This window comes from Pseudoliparis swirei, chromosome 7 (genome assembly GCF_029220125.1).
Source record: "Pseudoliparis swirei isolate HS2019 ecotype Mariana Trench chromosome 7, NWPU_hadal_v1, whole genome shotgun sequence".
Classification (NCBI taxonomy): Eukaryota; Metazoa; Chordata; class Actinopteri; order Perciformes; family Liparidae; genus Pseudoliparis; species Pseudoliparis swirei.
Genome location: NC_079394.1, coordinates 6,649,078 through 6,669,170, shown reverse-complemented (window position 1 = coordinate 6,669,170; position 20,093 = coordinate 6,649,078). Strand labels below are relative to the sequence as shown.

General features: G+C 41.1%; 1 protein-coding gene across 1 annotated transcript in view; it reads left to right on the top strand.

The window, feature by feature from the left end:
- Nucleotides 1–14,642, top strand: part of dtx1 (deltex 1, E3 ubiquitin ligase) — a 43,881-nt gene extending 29,239 nt beyond the window's left edge. Inside the window, exons 4-10 of the mRNA XM_056419181.1 lie at nt 4,366–4,427; nt 4,563–4,724; nt 6,941–7,002; nt 7,168–7,326; nt 8,563–8,724; nt 9,907–9,996; nt 10,199–14,642. Coding sequence (XP_056275156.1) covers nt 4,366–4,427; nt 4,563–4,724; nt 6,941–7,002; nt 7,168–7,326; nt 8,563–8,724; nt 9,907–9,996; nt 10,199–10,423 — 922 coding nt within the window. The 3' untranslated portion in view covers nt 10,424–14,642. The remainder of the gene's footprint in view (nt 1–4,365; nt 4,428–4,562; nt 4,725–6,940; nt 7,003–7,167; nt 7,327–8,562; nt 8,725–9,906; nt 9,997–10,198) is intronic.
- Nucleotides 14,643–20,093: the final 5,451 nt, after the last annotated feature.

The window sequence follows — 20,093 nt, the reverse complement described above, 5'->3', positions numbered from 1 at the left end:
ATATAACAGCAACTCCTCCCCCCTTCTTTTCTACTCGGGGGGCATCAATGAAGTAAAAATTTGGGGGGGTTGATTCAGTAAGAACAGCCGCTCTGTTATTCATATCAAGCCAGGTCTCAGTAAGGAACATGAAATCTAATTCATAACGAGTAATCAGGTCATTGATTAGAAAAGACTTATTCGATAACGATCTTACATTAAGTAATGCAGCTTTTATGGTTTTAGTGACAGGCAGTAGAGAAATAATAGACTGTTGGGGAACAGCTATTAGGTTTGCTGTAGTTTCAGTATATCTTAAGTGCTGATAGTTTTTTCTAGCGGTAATCCTGACACCAGGATGGGACGCTGGGGTGCAAGTCTCTTCACAGGTTGAGGGGGAGGTAGAGTCGATCGGGGTGGGGGTGAGAGTCGTAGGGGAGGTGCCAATGGGGGTGATCGAGGGGGTTTTAGGGGTGGTCTGGCTAGGATGGATGAGGGTGATCGGGGGGGTATTGGGGGTGATAGCCGAGGGCTGGCTAGGATGGAATGGGGGAAGGATCGGGGGGTCAGTTTGAGGCCAGCATTCACCAGTTGTTCCATCTTGTCGGTGAAACCCAAATGAGGGGAGGCTGGAGAGGAGAGGGAGAAGAGGGAGGATGATCTGGAGGAATGGCGAGATAGAGATTGGGGCAGTGGTGAATGTGAATGGTCAAGTTCCTTATCATCCTCACAATCACGGGCTGCTGTGCAGGAATCAGGCAGGGGGGATACCTCTCTTGAGTGGTCGTCCTGGGGCTGAGACTGTAGTTGCTGTGATTTGGAGGGGGAAAGGGACACAGGCTCCTTATCTCTGCTGACCTTCGCATCACAGGCTGCTGAGCAGGAGTCAGACAGTAGGGGGAGGGGAGAGACCTCTGTTTTCTTTCTACTGTCCTTGATTCTCTTATCGTCTGTAGTAGGGCGGAGAACAGTTGGGTGGCAGAGGTAGAGAAAAATTAGAATTGGCAAAGAATAATAAATGTAGAGTTGAAAATGTCCAGCCTATAGGTGCTTTTGTTTACACTCACGATGAGTTATAATTGCTCTTTAGATATGCATACGAATCACAGCCTTTTGTTCAGGATTATTGGATACTCTCGGCTTCGACAATTTCAAGCATAAAAATAAAAATGACAACTTATTGACAATGAGTTTGGACTCCCAATGGTGATGATGCTGTTTTTAGATAATTATGAGGTGGGAGAGGAATGACCAGCAAGAGGGAGGAGTTAAACCCTTGAAATCATCCACCATTCGGAGTGTGAGTAGGTGGCGTGGGTGTTAACCCCCCAGTGCTCCAGGTGCAGCCATGACAGGCAGGGTTAATAAAAAAAGTCAAGAGAAACCAGCTTAGTATGACGCAGAAGGAGATGAAGCGTGCACAGATTAAACAGGTTGGCTGGCTGGTAACAAGCAGCTTTGTATAAGAGCTATATCTGCAGTGCATAGATAGGTTATCATAAGGTTTACATAAATAATGAAGTTCAACGCAATGGAAAATTGTTTACATGATGAAGATCTCTCTGTCTCTGTAAAAAAAAAAACATTATGAACAGTGCAGATACATGAGTTTCTAGAAAATGATCATAGCTGCTGCTGGTTGTGTGCAGCTGTTTCATCAACATTGCATATTTATTATGCAAAACACTCTGGAAGATGGCGAGATCTTTGGAAAGCAATAAATATGAAAAGCATTTCTAATTAATGTTATGCTATACGGATCCTCGGTACCGTATGCGTGCAGGAGTGTTTAGTTTGTGAAGCGTGCAGACGGCGCACAATGAGATGGTGTGAAGAGTTCTCATGTTGTGCTGCCTCATCCCCTCTTCTTCGAATGAACAGTATTTGTTTGACAGTGCTCTCACTGCACAAAACAAATTATACTTGCACACATAAAGGGGGTGGGGGGGGGGGGGGGCCAGTGATTTTGTGCATATTTAAATGAAGGAGGAACTCTCCCACTAGGCAGCACCTATAAATGAGTTTTTTATTGCGTATCACATTCCACTGGAGCCAGTCACTCCACTTTGGATGTTCGTGTTCCATGAGGTGTGTGTCACTTCCTCTGCCTGAAACATTTCGTCAGCAGGGAGCTGAGGTTGAAGGTGCAAATTCCCTCGCTGTAGTCTTATCCTGAAACTAAATCCTGCATCTAAAATCAAACATGTGTCAGTGTCTCAGCCCTGAATTCAACGTTCTGACATAACGTGTTGATCACAACTGCACATCGCGGTACTTTCATTTATTTTGACTGACATCGGAGATGCAATGTGTCGTGAGTCTCTAACAGTGCTGCGGCGGGACGCATCGGCCTCACCCAGGCCTCGCGTCCTTGTCTGTTACTGCGCTCGGCTTATTGAAAGGCTTCCCCTGGCACATGGACAGAGGCTCTCGCTAATATGAAAGCAGTCTTTTGAAGCGGATTTGTGAAACACCTGAGAGCTGCAGGGCCAAAGATCTCAGACGCGGCGTCACGGACAAAGAGCAGGTGTGTGTGTGTGTGTGTGTGTGTGTGTGTGTGTGTGTGTGTGTGTGTGTGTGTGTGTGTGTGTGTGTGTGTGTGTGTGTGTGTGTGTGTGTGTGTGTGTGTGTGTCACTATAATCTGCTGATATATTAAAGTGGCACCATCTGCTGGTTTTTAACTTATTCCTAGGTTGAAGCCGCCCACTTTATCTCCCCCTGCATTCATCTGTCGTCATGGCGCCCCGTGTCTTGGGTACTCGCGCTCGGCTCTACTGTAAAACACAAAAGTTGTGTGTGTGTTTGATAAACAGAGATAACCAACCAGGGGCTCCCTCAGCAGCACCCCATTTACACCTGTTCCAATTCGTGGACATTTTCCTCGATGTGGTCACAATGTTTCTGGTTTAGTTCATTATAGATTTGAGTAACTTTACAGAAGCACAAGCCAGTGAGAGACACGATGCACATTGATGTTAGAGCTGTAATGCAAATATGTGTTGTAATGAAGATGGTAACAAAATGAAAACTAGAATGGGCACTCGGTAGAGCGCATACCTTCGCATATCACAAGATTGGGCATTGAATTATGAACATTTTGGCATTAGTTGCATGCCAATTGGACAAAAATGTATCGTGCTATGGTAAAAAAAGAGTTTGACCTTTCCATGACCTTGACCTTAACCTTTGACCCGATTGATCCCAAAATCTAATCAAATGGTCCCCGGATAATAACCAATCATCCCACCAAATTTCATGCGATTCAAGAACATTTTGACCTGTTCATGACCTTTGACCTTGACCTTTGACCCGATCGATCCCAAAATCTAGTCAACTGGTCCCCGGATAATAAACAATCATCCCACCAAATTTCATGCGATTCGGTTCAATACTTTTTGAGTTCTGCGAAAGATTTTGACCTGTTCATGACTTTGACCTTTGACCCGATCGATCCCAAAATCTAATCAACTGGTCCCCGGATAATAAACAATCATCCCACCAAATTTCATGCGATTCGGTTCAATACTTTTTGAGTTCTGCGAAAGATTTTGACCTGTTCATGACCTTTGACCTTTGACCCGATCGATCCCAAAATCTAATCAACTGGTCCCCGGATAATAAACAATCATCCCACCAAATTTCATGCGATTCGGTTCAATACTTTTTGAGATTTGCGAATAACACGCATACAAATAAATAAATAAATACACGGCGATCAAAACATAACCTTCCGGCATTTTCAATGCGAAGGTAAATATGTAAATGGGGCCCTTCTACCCTGGAGCTGAGATTTGACTTGATTTTCTCACGTTCAACTCGCATCTGATGCAATTTAGTTGTTGCTTCTTTGTTGGATTGTGATGCAATTTACGACAAGATATCGATGCAATTGCATTTGAAATGAAGCGAACATGAAATGACTTAACTTCCTGTGATTATTGTGACTTTGTTGTCACACGGAGGCTTATTTTTAGCCTGAGGAAAGGAGCTGTGCTGCTCTGTGGGATGAGAATTAATTGAGGTTCCAACGCTCTGAAGAGAGACTCACTGACTTGTATGCTCATATTACTGCCTCCAGTGCTTTTGTCCACAGATCTGGAAGAGTGCACAAGTCAACTGTCTTCGTCGTCTGTGTTCTCCATGAACTCCACCCTCTCCAAATGTCATCCTAAATCAGGCTCTGCTGCAGTGCTCTGTACATGAGTCAAGCTGTCTCAACCCATTGCAGTTGTCTCTGTGGCGGAGCACATGTGACATTTTAACTTGGGTGTTTTTTTTTAATGGCATGTAAGGGCAGAGCGAGCTGCTGTTCTCACTGTTCTCAACTTTGGCACAACAGGCAGTGGTGCACGATGAGAACACATTTATTTTCTTTCCTTGTGTAGGGTTCCTGCCCTCCCAGTAAAGAACCTGACTGGATCTGGACCTGTGCACCCGGCACTGGCAGGTTAGTCAACATTCACTGTCTCAGAAAACAACCAAAGCAAATGATTTTCATGGTCAGACTGTTATTGATCTGTGCTTTTTCCACTCTTTTGTGTATTTGTGTGTGTGTGTGTGTGTGTGTGTGTGTGTGTGTCAGGTATGACGGGTATCCTGATGTGCGCTGCAGGTCTGCCAGTTTGCCTGACTCGGGCCCCCAAGCCCATACTGCACCCACCACCCATCAACAAGAGCGACATGAAGCCTGTGCAAGGGATCAACGGCATGCGCCGCAAAACCAAGAAAAAGCACCTGAGGAGAGGTAAGATGGAGGAAATCAAGGAGTGAACCAAGAAGTGTAAATGCTACCATTGTGTTTTCATTGTGTGCTCGTGAATTCTAAATGCTCTGAGGAAAACGATAGACCAGCGACAGTCAGCAGACTTTCTCTGTCCTGTCAAGCTTTGCAGGATTCTTCCATATCAGCTGTCTGCACGTCTGTTGTTTAGCATGCAAACACAATCAAAGCTGTTTTTTATTGTGGTCATAATTGTTCATTTAATGCCTCCCATATAAGCTCAGTGAGGGTGATGCAATAAATCTAACCTCACCCAAGGTCGCCTGATGATTAGATAGGAAAGCATTGCTTTACCTTTTAAAAAGCTCCTATAAAATGTAATGATGATTGCTAGTTCAGATTTATGAGCACATGCAGTAAAAGTGTGACTGTAAACTGTTTTATAAGTGTTACACTGCATGCACAACAGGGGCAGTTGTGTAAGTAATTAACAAGGTTCTGTTGTAGCGAGCTGGTTTGAGAGGGGAGCTTGTGTTTAGTTGGACGCCGTTGTGCTTGAATAAGTAAGTGCTGGTCGATGGAAGCCATGGAAACCGATGGCCCCCTGAAGAAGCCTTTGTCCTAATTGATCAGTGAGCTGCACTGTGGTCGTTCTCTTCAATCCTCCAGAGCAGATGATGCAGCAGCGCTGTATTTTACGAGTCCCATATAGTTTCCCATAATCTACCAGGAATGACGTGATATGCGACTTTAAATTTACAGGAAGGTTCCTGCAGAGGATTATGTCTACAATTACAATGATGAATGGCTAATCTCTAAATATAAAGGGTGGTTTTTTATGGAGCCGTTCTTTCATGGAATCTCCCCTGAAAATCAATAACTTCTGATGGACTCAGCCACCACCTTCTCACTCCCAACTCGTCCAATACTAACGCGTGCTCAGTGGCCCTAAGGCACAAGCTGTGACGCTACCTCTCTGGTGTCGTTTTGGACGCGTCAGTGATGGCTTGTCGGGTTCCACTAGTAACAACCATAAAGCGTCCTTTAAAAAGAAACTGATCATCAAATCTGGTCTTGACAGGAAAAATAAGGTTGAGGCAACGAAACCACTGAGTTAGTTTTTGGAAAAGAGCGTGGTCGATGGTAACTTGACTAACCACCGAGTCACGTGACTAGCCGGGGACAAATGAGTCACGTGATTAGCAACTTACGGAACAAAATGTCCCCGTTTCCGCTTGTGTTTGACCAATACACCTCCACCACTCCCGTGTAGACTATCTCGCTTTTTAAACCACGTCAGTTGCTCAGACCATTACTGAGTCACAGCGATGGCGTGAGCTAAATGCCAACGTCAGCTCGCCATAAAGACCGACGCTGCCGTCCCTGAAGCCGTGCTGCAGGCCTTTCCTTCATTAGAAACTGTAAGGAATGTGTGGGCCTTTTAAAGTTTAACCCTATATGTGCAGTCTGAGTGTGAACACAGAGATACTGGAGGGGTGTGAGTGCAATAGGAGATGTGTTTTTCTCATGCGGGGAGATTTGGGCTTATCCTTCTCCTCTTTTTGTACAGAAAAAAAACGATCAGGGAGGCTTTTGATCAGCTAATGAAACCATCAAATAGCTTTAGCTATTGAGTCTCTTCTCTCTTTCTCCTCATTGTTTCTGTTTTCCCTCCTCCCCCTTTTCACAGCTCTCTGCCTCCACTACCCTTTATACCTTCACATTCTTTTTTGGCTCAGTCTGACTCTCTCCACTGCTCTCCCTCCCTCTGTTCCCTGGCTGTCCCTCAAATGAACAAGCAAAGGCTCTGGGGGAAAAGAGGTTGCCTGTAAGCGTATTAGGGGTGTCAACTGTGTGGGTTTGCTCTCAGCCATGCTAGCCTGGTTGCACACAGGGATTATCAGAGAGTGGGGAAGGCTGGGTTGTTACGTCCCAGTTTGAAGGTGACCTCCTCTTCAACATCACAGACATGTACACTACATTCACATGCACAATCTCGGCAGGAAATAAAGGACTGTGGTCACGCTCAGGCAAAAGCAATTGATGAAACTGATTAACGTTTTTTTATCCATCAAGCTGTTATAGCTATTATAGCGGTTATTCTCTTGTGTTCAAATAACAAGCAAATGCCATCCAATGGTCTATCATGCTCTTTTTCTTATTGCGGGTGTAAGTAAGTGGCATGTTGTTTTTTTCCTCCGGTGGTCATCTCATCTCGCTTCTGTTTGTTCTATGACGAGGCAAAAACCCAGAGGATGTGGTGCGGAGATACACGGACAAGATTAAAGTGGTGCCAGATGAGGTAAGAAAAAGAAGAAGAAAAAACATACACACAGAAGACTTAAAAGTGTTGTGCCCACCAAGCGATTGCCTCTGTGGCCGTTTGATCCCCTAACTAAGTGTGAAAGTCATAAATACAGAGAGTCATGCAGAATGGCAGCTGAAGTATTTTGCTTGGCTATTCCAGGACTGTACCATCTGCATGGAGAGGCTGGTAATGTCATCAGGCTATGAAGGCATCCTGCAGCACAAAGGCATCAAGCCAGAACTAGTGGGCAAACTTGGCAAGTGTGGGCACATGTACCATCTGCTGTGCCTGGTGGCCATGTACAACAATGGCAATAAGGTGGGTAAAAGCTTGTGAGCCAGACGATGTTATGATGTCACTCGAGGCTCAAATTATAAACTCGTGATTTCTAAGCGGATTGCATGGGACTGGTGGATGATCAGGCTTCAATATTGCTGGACACAGATGGGGATCTTATGCAGTCTTATCAGATCAGTCATATCCGTCGGTGACAGCCAGACTTTGTAAAATCATTATACATTCAGCTCACTACACTTCAGTTTTCTTGCATGAAATACAAATGTGCTGCTTGCTAATGCGGAAGAGGCAACTACAAGTGGATTTAATCAATGTAAATAAAAATACAAAATTCTGATATCAAAGTAATTTATCAAACAATGTGAAAAGACAAGGTTGTGCAAACTTCCTATTTTCTCCCTTCCCTCCGGTCCAGCCATGTGGTTAGTCTAGATTGGTTCGTCCAGGTTTCGAAGTATCCATGTACATATTTGCTTGCCCCCTGCTGTGGTAGACAGAGCCTTTAAAGCTGTATTGTAATGTTTCAACGGCACCTTTCCAGGAACAACATTCCTCTTCCTCTCAATTAGAGGACTTTTTTTTTTTCTTTTCGCTACTTGGGGGCAGCATTAACATATTATCACCTCTTCAATTTGATTTGTTCAACATGTTTGCAAGCAGTTGCATATTTACCCATCCAGTAAATTCAGAGCAACATTGGCATGTATTTGGGTTTGTGTAACCACATAAATGTCTTCCGTAGATGTGGTTTGGTCTTTCCCACAAATGTCTTTCCGTCTGCTTGTCAAGCCAGTTTTAGGTTTTCGGTTACACCAGTGAGAGTGAACCAAAACAACACATTATTTATTCAATTGTAAAACCAAAACAATGAGCGGAAACATTTTGCAGATCTTAAGGGAGTTGTGTGATATTTTTCTGTGGGTTCATCATCACAAGCCAACCCCTTCACATTAGTCATGTGTCATTTTATTGTCATTGATATTTTAATATCACCTATCAATATTCACTTCACTTATCAATATTTAGATTTTGATAAGTTTAAATACAGGTTTGCTTTCACGCCACAACCTAAATGTCATTCATGGCCATTGTTTTGCAAAGAATTCAAATACAACCCAAACTATCTGCATGGCACTTTAGGTGAAGTTTTTTTTTGTGGTGAATAATAATGAAATATGACACAAAGCAATGCTTGTCAATATCATCGAATAGTGTTATTATTATCATGCCATTAAATGGATATGTTCTTCCGTCCAGGATGGCAGTCTTCAGTGTCCAACATGCAAAACCATTTACGGTGAGAAAACCGGCACCCAGCCTCCCGGGAAGATGGAGTTCCACGTCATCCCCCACTGCCTGCCTGGCTACCCGGACTCCAAGGCCATCCGCATCGTCTACGACATTCCTGCTGGGATCCAGGTCAGAACTGTGTTGCTTCACGAAATCCACCATGCTGCTTTTGTAAATCCGTGCCCTTTCTTCAACTGCTTATCCGCTTTAGTTTGACGGATGGTTATCGGTGCAGAGAGGTGAGGTGTTGTGGCTTTGTAAGTCACTGAGGAAACGGCCTCCCTCAGGACCACACAGATAGACTCTTTACCACGTGCATTCATTTGCAGGGCTTTTGCAATTAATTCATCATTTAGTACATAAACCAAATAATTAGATCATGTAAGAGGGACATTGATGCAATGAAGGTCATTCTGAATTTACTGTACATCACAATTACGGTGGAAAGGAGAGCATGTTTGGGTTGGTGAGATGAAAATGTCAATAAAGTGACCTTTTTCCACCAGAAGAGCAGGATGAATGTCTCAGGGAATACTGGGGGTGACCTGACCACTGAGGTCAGCGTAGCAGCACTATTGCCTGGGAACATTTCTGTAGCTCCCCTCTGCCTCTCTTTCTCCTCTCGGTGTTAAAATCACCAAATGAATGAGAATGATCACAGAAACAATCAAAGTCAATACATCCCTCCACGTGTGTACATTCAGTATAGTTCTGCTGATTTGCAGTAGATTGGTTTGTTGGTCCGTCTCATGACATCCATTGTTTACTCATCCTTTGAATAAGAGAGGATGGCGATCCAACATTTTAATCCGCCCCACTAGCACGTCTAATAAAAGCAGAAAAGAACCTAAACACTCTGGAAATGAAGTCCCTTGTATGCAACGCAATGTAAACCTCACCAAAATAAGGACCAATTTGTCACAACAAGACAACTCTCACGAAAGACAACTTTAACTACCTGTGATTGCTTAATTAATAAGGGTGGGGGGTAATCTGGTGCACACAGACAGTTGCCATGCAGATTTCGATGGTTAAGCCTCCCACCAGATGCCAATGTGGATGCATTGGGACGTATTAGCTTTTACACATCAGAGCCCTGAGACCAACTTTCTAAAAAGATATATTGAAAGAGATCATTGAATATTTACTGTAGCATATCACAAAATATTTTTTACAAAAGCCTCATTGTTAGCATTGTGAACAATAAAGCTCGCCCTGTGGGGGCTGTTGACATTTCATACACAATTAATTCATAATTGGAAGAGAAGTAGTTCTAATGCTTTTTTGTTGTTGTTGCTCTTTTTTCACCAGACCAATGAGCACCCAAACCCCGGGAAGAAGTTCAGTGCAAGAGGGTTCCCTCGTCACTGCTACCTCCCTGACAATGAGAAAGGCAGGAAGGTAAGCTCTGACACCAGTCCGAAGAAACAATGGTTGAACAGTAAAAGCTCCCCACGTTTAGTAAATCCCAGTGCACCTGGATGCATAGAATTCCTTAAATTACTTGTGTAACCCTGGTTTTCTAAGAAGCATGACAATGTCTTCATGAAAAACGACTGACTTTATAATTATATTAAGTATTATTATACTTTTATCCCTCCAGGTACTGAAGCTGCTGATCATGGCCTGGGACCGACGCCTCATCTTCACCATCGGCACGTCCAGTACCACCGGCGAGTCGGACACGGTGGTGTGGAACGAGATTCACCACAAGACAGAATTTGGATCCAACCTGACCGGCCATGGCTACCCAGACCCCAACTACCTGGTCAACGTCCTGACGGAGCTGGTGGCCCAGGGGGTCGGCGAGGACAACTTGAAGGACTGATGGTCGGCTGAGCTGAGAAACACAACCCAACATGCCCCGCCATCTCAGAGGACAGAACCCTGCATGACGGGCCAACAAGTAGCCGACAACTCTTTGGCCCCCACAAACAAAAATACCCAGCGGAAGTGGTGGCACAAGAGCAACGGAAGCTAACTAAATGGCGCGGTTATGGTCGATATTTTAATTTTAAAAACCCACGGTTTCCTCCCCGCTGTCTCTTGATCCATGCCTTGAGCATGTTGTGTTCTAGCCAGATGTTCTCAGAGGGTTGAAGAATACACAGACAAGGTGAGATTTCTGTCTTGGTAAATTGTGTTTGACCCCTTTTCGATTCCAACTGAAGATGTTCCTCTGCACTTGAGGAGGGCTCATATTTGTAAATGGGTCCATATTTGTAAATGCTGAACTCCAGAATGCATGGCCCAGACTAACGCTGCATAATGAAGGATGGGCAAATATCTGCAATCGGATAAAGTGTCCGTTTCTTGCTTGATATTGTGAAGAGAAATTTAAGAGAATTTCATCATTTTCATGAATCCAAATGAATTGACCATATGCGTCCCCCTTTTCCTCTAAGAATTGATTACTGGTGAATGTGTGTCTGTTAAGTTGCACTGGGCATCTCTGACATTTTACCCTTCTGAGACCTTTGGTCAGTTCTCTAAAATGGAAGTTTGTTCTGTCGTGCACAAAGTAGATTCCAGGGAGATGAAGGCTATGAAATATTAGTGTTTGGTAATAAGCTTATGTTGGATGGTTAACCTTGTGAACTGTCTGTGAGAGCAGACATGAAATAAATGAAACAAGCATCTATCCAGTCAGTTTGATGCCCGTCATGAGGTGTTGTGACTTGACAGGCTGAGGTTGTGAAGAGGGATTTGCTATGCTCCGAGGTTAAACTCATTTGTTTTGTTGACACACTGATGATGATGACCTCTGTGAACAGAGATCCTGCATTATTATTCTCCCTGTTGGAGACAAATCCAGGCATCTTCACAATCCATCATTCTGACCATACACAAGGGGCGGCTGTAGCTCAGTGGGGTAAGGAGGTCATCCTGCAACCCCAAGGTCGTGGGTTCGATCCCCGCTCTCCCCATTAGTTGCAAGTCGAAGTGTCCTTGAGCAAGGCACTGAACCCCCAGTTGCTTCCCGGGCGCATCACTGCAGCCCACTGCTCCTTAATAACTATGGATGGGTTAAATGCAGAGAACTAATTTCCCCTTGTGGATTAATAAAGTATATATCTAAATCTATCTATATCTATCTAAAAACATGCTGGCTTGAGGTCCTTTTTAGGAGAAAAGCTGAACATGCTTCTAGCAGATGGATGTTTCTCTTTCAAACACCAACAGTTCTCCCTTGGAGATCCGTCTCGGGCTTTGGCTTACCAGAGAGCCACACCTCTTGTTTTCTGCTGGGCAGTCCGCAGCGCTCCACTGCTTGTATAGCGAGCGGGGAAACATCTCATTCTTTGCGTGAGCTCATTCAGTCATTGAGTTGTTCGAGTCGATCCTGATGTACACACCTGCTGTCCTGCCTCTACCCGGCAACAGCAGAGCACTTCGTTCTAGAAACCTTGTTCTTGGAAGAAAGAAATTCATATTTCCCCCTTAGGTATCTTGCCCATGTGGTGAAGACTGTGTGAAGGTCCTTGGAGGAGGTCTTGTGTTGTTTCTACGCTCTGAGATAAAAGATAACCCAGTGCTGCATAATTCTCCATTCATACATCTGAAACGTTTTAATCAGAGGGGGTGTTGATGTGAGGTTTATCGTGTGGACACCCAGCTGTGAGCTTGGTTTTGGAGTGAATCATAGTCTTCCATAGCACTTTGAGGCAACGGTTTGGTTTAATCAGTCGTTAAATTTTTAAGAAAATATAAAATAGCAACTCGATCTTTTTATTTTTATTTAAGTTGTTGTTTATAAACCGGCTTGCGACGCTTTGAAACATAGGCCTATCTATCGATATACATTTGCAGATGTGATATAACTTTAAATTCAAGCTCAATTTGAGTCGACGGTGTAAGTTTAATTTATTTTTATACTCTTCTATATCGTAAATATAAAGATGGCCCACATATCTATACACAGGCACATGTTAACATGAATACATAAAATCTGGCAAAGATGAATTTGTCAGTATGTCAGGGACTGTTGAAATATGTACGACATGTTATGGACGTCTTATATTACAAGTAGTCTTAGCGTATGCTGCTCTCGTTACCTTAATGTAGAATCTGTGTAGTTGATCCCCTGTGGGACTCCAATAAATACAGTAAATGTGTCTTTATTATTGGTGGGGAGCTTTAGCAGCATGAAGATGTCCGTTCCCCCCAAATAGACCATTTCTCTTTTTCTACTTGTCCAGAACATGGGAATGGATGCAGTCAGCAATCTGTGTTCAGTGTGATGGTGAAACCGGCACGCCTGGGTTAAATAGAAGCTATTTCTTGATGTTTGTTTTAAGTTAGCTGGAGCAACAAAGTGATGCGATTGACCAAAGTCAGCTGTCAATCAAAGTACACTGAATTACTTTTTTTTTTAAAGGCCCTGAAAACACAATACAGATTCCTCCCAAAGTTACATTTTTGTTATTTTCCATTTTTTTGAATGCATGTCCTTGCTTTTGTGTTCAGATACAAAGCAAAGCAAATACTTTTCTGTAAAAAATACCAACTTGCTGGAACCTGCTCAGGCTTCAACCAACTTTACAACATACTAAACGTATTTGTAAGTGTGATATTTGACCCAGGTGTTGAAAACAGATATTATTTGGCCTGTTCCAGCTCAAGTACTCTCCTTCACAACCTTTTTGACTCCCTTTATAATACGGGACAGCAAGAGATAATGCTTCCAACCTATCAGGGACTTTTTTTCCATGTTGTGAGAAGTTTAATCAACCAGAGGAATCCAAATGTTTGCTTCTGTGACTTTTCCTTTCCATGTGTTGGCCTTGTGGTGAGAATGATTGCAGGCCCTTAAGACTTTTCAGGTGTGTACAGACGTATATGGGATCGATGAATAAAACATGGCATTGGTCTAATTGAGTGAGGTGATGTATATGCAATTTACAATTTTTAAGATCTTATTCATGATTTATGTGTAGCAAGAAGGCATTTTATTTGTTTGAGATGACGATGGATGTTTTCTTTATGGGGTGCCTACTGTACCTCATGGATTCTGAACAAAGGGGTTGCAATCCGAAGATCATATTCTGTGTACTAGAAAACATATATTTTTGATGTCTTTTTTTTGAATGATGATTGTCTCTAAAAGAATGATTACACACCATTGCTGTATAACTCTTATTATGATTCATAACATACTACTGTGCATTTGAAATAAGGGGTGAAATCCCTTCATAATCCTAACTCATGAAGTATACAGTACTCTCATACTATCAACTGCGAACGTTGACATCCGGCCACTTTACTTTTAAAAGCGCGTTCACTTCCCTCGTGCAGAATAGCTCTGCTCGCGAGCGGGATTAAAAACCCGCAATGCTTTGAGGGCAACGAGCCTCACCTGGTGCACGACTTCAGTCACTGCTCTGCTGCCCGCAAAGCTTTTCATCTTATTTTTATTTCTGACATTAAGTGGGCGGACCCAGTCACCACGACATTGAATTGGCAGGATGTCATTCCCGACACAGCCGCTAGGTGGCGGTATAACCGTGGGTTCCAAACCGACACTGAACGCCACACATGCGCGCGCACATCTCATTTGTGCTCGCGGGCGTTGACCTTGATTTGCCTCCATCTGCATAGCTTTTAACATGTGAAACTTCATAGCTTCTTTAGAGATATCACACGGGTCTTCTGGTGATTTCGCACTGTGTTTAGCATCTGACTTCAGTTGGAAGGGTTCGCTCCTCTATCGTGTTTGGTTCATGGGGACGAGGCAGCGTTTGGCTCCTCTCCTCTCTTTTGACCATGAGATAGTTTTACATCTGAAGCACCCATTTTAATTGACAGTTTCAAATCATGATTTGTGTGTTTTACTTTCTCTTAATCGGTCTCTACATATTGCTATTTAAAATGGTTCGTAAAGAGAAACTGAGATCAACTAAAAGCAAGACATAGAGAGACATGATTAAACTATAAAGGGCTTCTTAATATATCGGTCTTTATTGAATTGTGATGACCTTGTTGCATGTCTGTGTGTTTCTTGTGGAAAAATAAATGTGCCCTGGACTGGGGTAGTTTGTTTGACCTTTGGTCCTCTTGGCTCCCCTTTGTTTTTCCTTCTTGGTGGCATGTCCTCCTCCATTTATCTTCCCCATTTCCTTCTCCCCAGGCAGCTCTGTGATAGACTCATTATAAAGTTATAAATTAGCTTTGCTGTAGCTTTGGAGTGCACCGCAGATGTGCATTGCGGTCATCTTCTGTTGTCGCTGTGATTGGCTCATAAGGCAGGCCTTTCACCTCGGTCTTAAACAGTCTTCTCCTCTTTCATCCTCCCATCACTCACCTCTCAAGCCTAATGAGAGCGCTAAAAGAATGGGCGTACATTCAGAGGAACGTTTTGGACTCTTTCACTTACAGTCTGAACACTAACGTTATATTATAACGTATAGAAAAAACTTGACTCATAAGATATTCTACCACTGAAGGGACTGATTATTTATAAGTTAAAGGCTGATGGATTTTTCCACAACTGCATCTTGCAGGAACATATATTTTGCTTTCTTCTTGATGCGAATCACAGCAAAATTATTGTGAGTGATTTCGTGTTGAGAATTCTGAGTTGATCCGTGTTGATTGTGTAAACAGCTTTAGCACTTACAGTGTTAAACAGAGTGGTGAGGATTAGTTGAGCTAGTGTGTTCTTGTTGAGTTGCGCTCTTTCATCCGGTTTCGTTCTTTTCTCTATTCCCGGAAAACCCGAAGTCGTGAAGAGAGCATTTATTTCAGGTAGTAAGTACAAATTATATTTGTTACACTTATTTCATTCATATTGAAAATGTGTGTTATCTTGTAGTGTTGTGTCAATGTTTTTGATTTTTAGTGGTGTTTTTTGTGATAGCTAGCTAACTTAACGTTAGTAATAAACGTTTGTTGGTTATAAGCCAGGAAGAATATATCAAAGAAATATAATGTAAGTCAAAAAATAATATAATTAATTTAATTATTTCCAAAAATTTTTATTTTCAATTAACTTTTAATAAATTTTTTATTTTTTTTGAAATTTATTTTGCAATACATTATTTTTTAAATGCCAATACAAATATCCACCATGACAGGACATAAAAACGAGTCAGGAGGGCGAGGAGAGTTGGGCTAGCTTTACCTAACTCTCGAGTAGCTTTTACTAACGGTAGTTTCTTAACGGTACTGGTGTAGGTTCTAAGGTAGTTTTGTAGGTACTGTGCTGTGTTTTGGGTAGGCTTACTAACTGTCTGTTCGCGGCTTTGCTTTTAACGGTCTAACTTGTTTTGCGGTCTTTCCATCTCGGAACCGCGCTTTATTGCAGTGCATTTTATGGTTTATGGCGCTTTATAACTAAAATATGCCTAAACTGAAATAGGGACTAAAGAGGAGTGCCTAATTGATACTAAATTGAACTAATAAGCCCATATAGTCTCCTCTTCTCTTCTTAACAGCTAACTGCTTAATTAGCTTACTGTTTACTTGTTTTAATAACTCCTTGGACATGTTTTATAACTCTTTGCCTACTTTCTGTCTTTTTATTCTTTTTTCCACTCCAAGCTATGTGCTGTACAGAGGTGACCAGACAGAAGTGTATCACAGAGATCTAGGTTTCCATTATTTGTCTGTTTTCTGAATTCACTATTTATGAGTAACATATTATGTAAAACACAATATAACAACAACAATTGCTGTTTTAACAAATAATACCATCATAGTTCTATTAGGTCATAGTATTAATGGGTTTTTTTATTTTTTTTTTTATTTTTTACTTTACTCTTGTCTGTCACTTTTATGTTTTTTTTTTTTTGCTTTTTTTTTTTTTTTTTGAATTTTAAATACAGCAAATATTGACAACATTCTTAACTTTTACTCTTATTTGTTACTTTTTAATTTATTTATCTATCTTATTTTGCTTGTTTACTTGACTTACACACTTCTGCCACAACTGCAAAACATTACAGCTGCTACACACAGTGCAACTTTAGTTTTTGATTTTTTTGGTGTTTTTTTTTGTTTTTTTTTTTGTCTTTGGTATTGTTTTTACATTGTGACAACACAACACAGTCAAGTAATGCAATTGTTAAGTCAAGATATAATTATATATATATTATATAAATATTATATATCATTATAAACCGTTTTTTTTTTTTTTTTTAGTCATTTTTCATGCTTTGTTTTCAAAAAAAAAAAAAAAAACAATGCACAGCTGAACTTCACATGACTTCATATTTGATGAAACTTGACAGGAGGAAGGTGGAGAGGACATTCTTGAACTGATAGAGTCCAATCCAGACCTTTTGTGCGAGATGGCCTTTTCAAGAGCATTTCAGATTCATTAAATGCATTTTATTAAATTTTTTTTTTCTTTCCTGTACTAAACTGTCTGACTACAGTGACAAACAAAGAAAAAATAAAAAATAAAAAACAGAAAGACAGATCAGTATCTAATTGCCCAAAAAGTTTGTAAATGTTTTTGTTTTTTTTTTCTTCAATTTTTTCATTGGATTTTATTATTATTTTATTTTTTTTTTTTTTAGATTTTTTCCTTTTCAATTCCATCTTCTTCTCTCACATCCTCTCTTTCTTTCTTCGATTTCTTTGAACAAATGACAGGGTCTCTCCGGAAAGTTTTGATTTGAGCTCTGATGGACAGGGTCAAAAACAGGTCTAATCAGAGGAGGCTAAAAGAGCAAACTTGAGTACTTGAGAGTGTTTTTTTTCATTTTACTCACAATATCAAGAAATTGTTTTATTATGATTCTCACCAACCAATTGGACTATAATAAAATTTAGTGGTGTGAGTGCCAGAGAAAAGTTACTAAACTTATTAGTGTAAATTAATAATTAACTTAGGGTTTTAGCTGTTGTGTAGCTTTGTATTATGTAACTCTTCTTTTAATTTACATATGGACGGTGCCTTGTCTTTTGTAGTTGTAACCTTTATTTTTATATCCTTATGTATACCCATATAATCTGAAAAGATGTTTCTCGTTACCTGACCATTTTCGTTTGTTTTGTAAGACTGAATTATAACAACAATTTTTTAAAAATCTTCTGCGAGTAGATGTAAAAATGCTTTGCTCACCAACCTGGAGGTGAAGGTGAAGATGTCCTTAGTCAGAGTCAGCTGAAATTAAGACACACCACAGAGACAGCTAACATGTTGGCAACATGTTTATGACTGATATGACTGAAATGATGGAGTGTTGTTAAAATATTGTTGAATTTCTTCTTTTTTTTTTTTAGGACGTCAAAGGACTGTGGAGTTGTGCACACTTTTATTTAAACTAGTCCTTAATTTGGTTGGATGTAGTAGTTATCACAACACACCTTTTTGCTTAATTTTATTATTGTTGGCATCTGTATGATCAACAGCTGAATCAAGACTTGGTGCTTGGACGGCTTCCGAAGAGCCAAGATGCTGTAGAAGTGGGAAGCAGCATTCGGTCGGTCATCAAAGAAAACACCTGACTCCTCAACAACTGAGCTGGTGCAACTGACACAGCTGCGGAGAACCTTCTAGAATGTGATCAAACCGTAAGCTACATGATATCCTTAATTTATTATCAACTTCCACACATACATATACATATTTTTTTTGCCCTCATTTGCTCTGGTAGGACGGGGGGACAGCTTCTCTGCTGCTGCTGCTCTTTCTCCATCTTGCCCCACAGCTGGATGGAAGAGGATCAATTTTCAAGGTATGTGTGTCTCATCCAATAAAAAGTGATTTAAGCTTGCAAAATAACAACTAATCTGAGCGTCTCAATCTAAATGAACACTGCAGTGAGCAGTTGAAAGCTTGCTATTTGGGAAGAAGACACCAGTGAAGCTCATCATCATTCAACAAATTGGAGATCTATAAAACTCATGGAGCACAAGTACCTGCATGGCTAATAACTTGAGCTAGTTTTTCATGTTGTGTTTTCAGTCATGCTGCAGCATCAGTAAACAACATACATCCTTGCTTGCCGAAACAAAAAAAACAGAATCGATGCCTCTCCTCCATTGTGGATAAACGCTCATCCCCTGCCAGCTACGAGCTCCGTTGGTGCTTTTGATGAAAAACGTGTTCAACCTGTCTTACGATGAAACTTGAAACTTTGGTCCTTCTTCCTTGACAGACAACACACGACAACATCGATATTACAACAACAGATCAGTCTCCAAAAAGGCGTGAGTTCTGGGTCTTGGTGTTTTTTAAAAAAAAAGTGTTTCATTTGTGGTTGTTGTACATACGGCCTGCCAGGAGTTGTTTTGGGGTGTAACATTAAACATGAGTGTCAGAGTCAAACACACAACAAAAGCAAACAACACAATTTTGTGTGTTAAACTACTGCATGTGTTTTTAATAACACCAAGAGTGTTAGAAATCAGTTAAAAATACACTGAAATGTGTTATTAAAATTTAACTCGGGGGGGTGATATATAAAACACCAGCATAGTGTTGATTTTAACACTACGAGTGTTAGTCCACACTTCTTTTTTTTTGCTGTAGGCTATAACTATAAGCTTATCTGCTATTCTTTAAAAAAAAATTAACACAAAGTCTGACTATTCCTATGATTGCAGGCAGATGCCAATGTCACAGAAATACATAATTTTGTGATTCCTAAAAATACTCTTTCATACAATTGTAATTGTATTTAAATGATGATTAATACAAATATCCAAATATCTTTTTATTTCATACCAAGGATGGTTTCAAAGTGTGCAACATGATTTAAATTGAAATGAATGCAGTGTTTAAAAATTCTCATGACTTTATATTATTCGATCCATCATTGAAACAGGAGGACTGGTGTTCACAGTTCATGGGAATTATGGAAGGTCCAAATCCTGCATTTATTTGTCAATTTCTTCATGAACATTATGCAATTCTCCACTTATAGCATTGTTTTTGTGGGCGCCTTCTTCTTTGACCTTTTTGTGAAATTTCAATTTTAAACTTGTAGGTGCACACTGCTACTTATACCACACTGGATTATGGAATAAAAACAGATTGGATTCAATCTATTGTCATTGCACAGAGTGCAACGAAATGTATTCTCTGCATTTAACCCATCCTTAGTTATTAAGGAGCAGTGGGCTGCAGTGATGCGCCCGGGAAGCAACTGAGGGTTCAGTGCCTTGCTCAAGGACACTTCGACTTGCAACTAACGGGGAGAGAGGGGTTCGAACCGACAACCTTGGGTTTGCAGGACGACCCCCTCACCCCACTGAGCTACAGCACTTCAGTGACACTTGAATGGCACTTACGTTGTTTGACTTTCTTGAAGAAATGTTACTTTCTTGATTCTTGTTGAGTTTGTACTCATGGTTGAGTCACTTTGGATAAAAGCGTCTGCTAAATGACATGTAATGTAACGTAATGAAGAACAGGATCTAGTTTACATTAGTCTGTCTCTCCAGTATCAGTGTAATATCTATGGCTAGATTACGGTACAATCAGCTGTTCACCAGGATCACAATGGTTTATCAGTGGAGAATCACTTCCTGAAAAACATTTGCTCAAT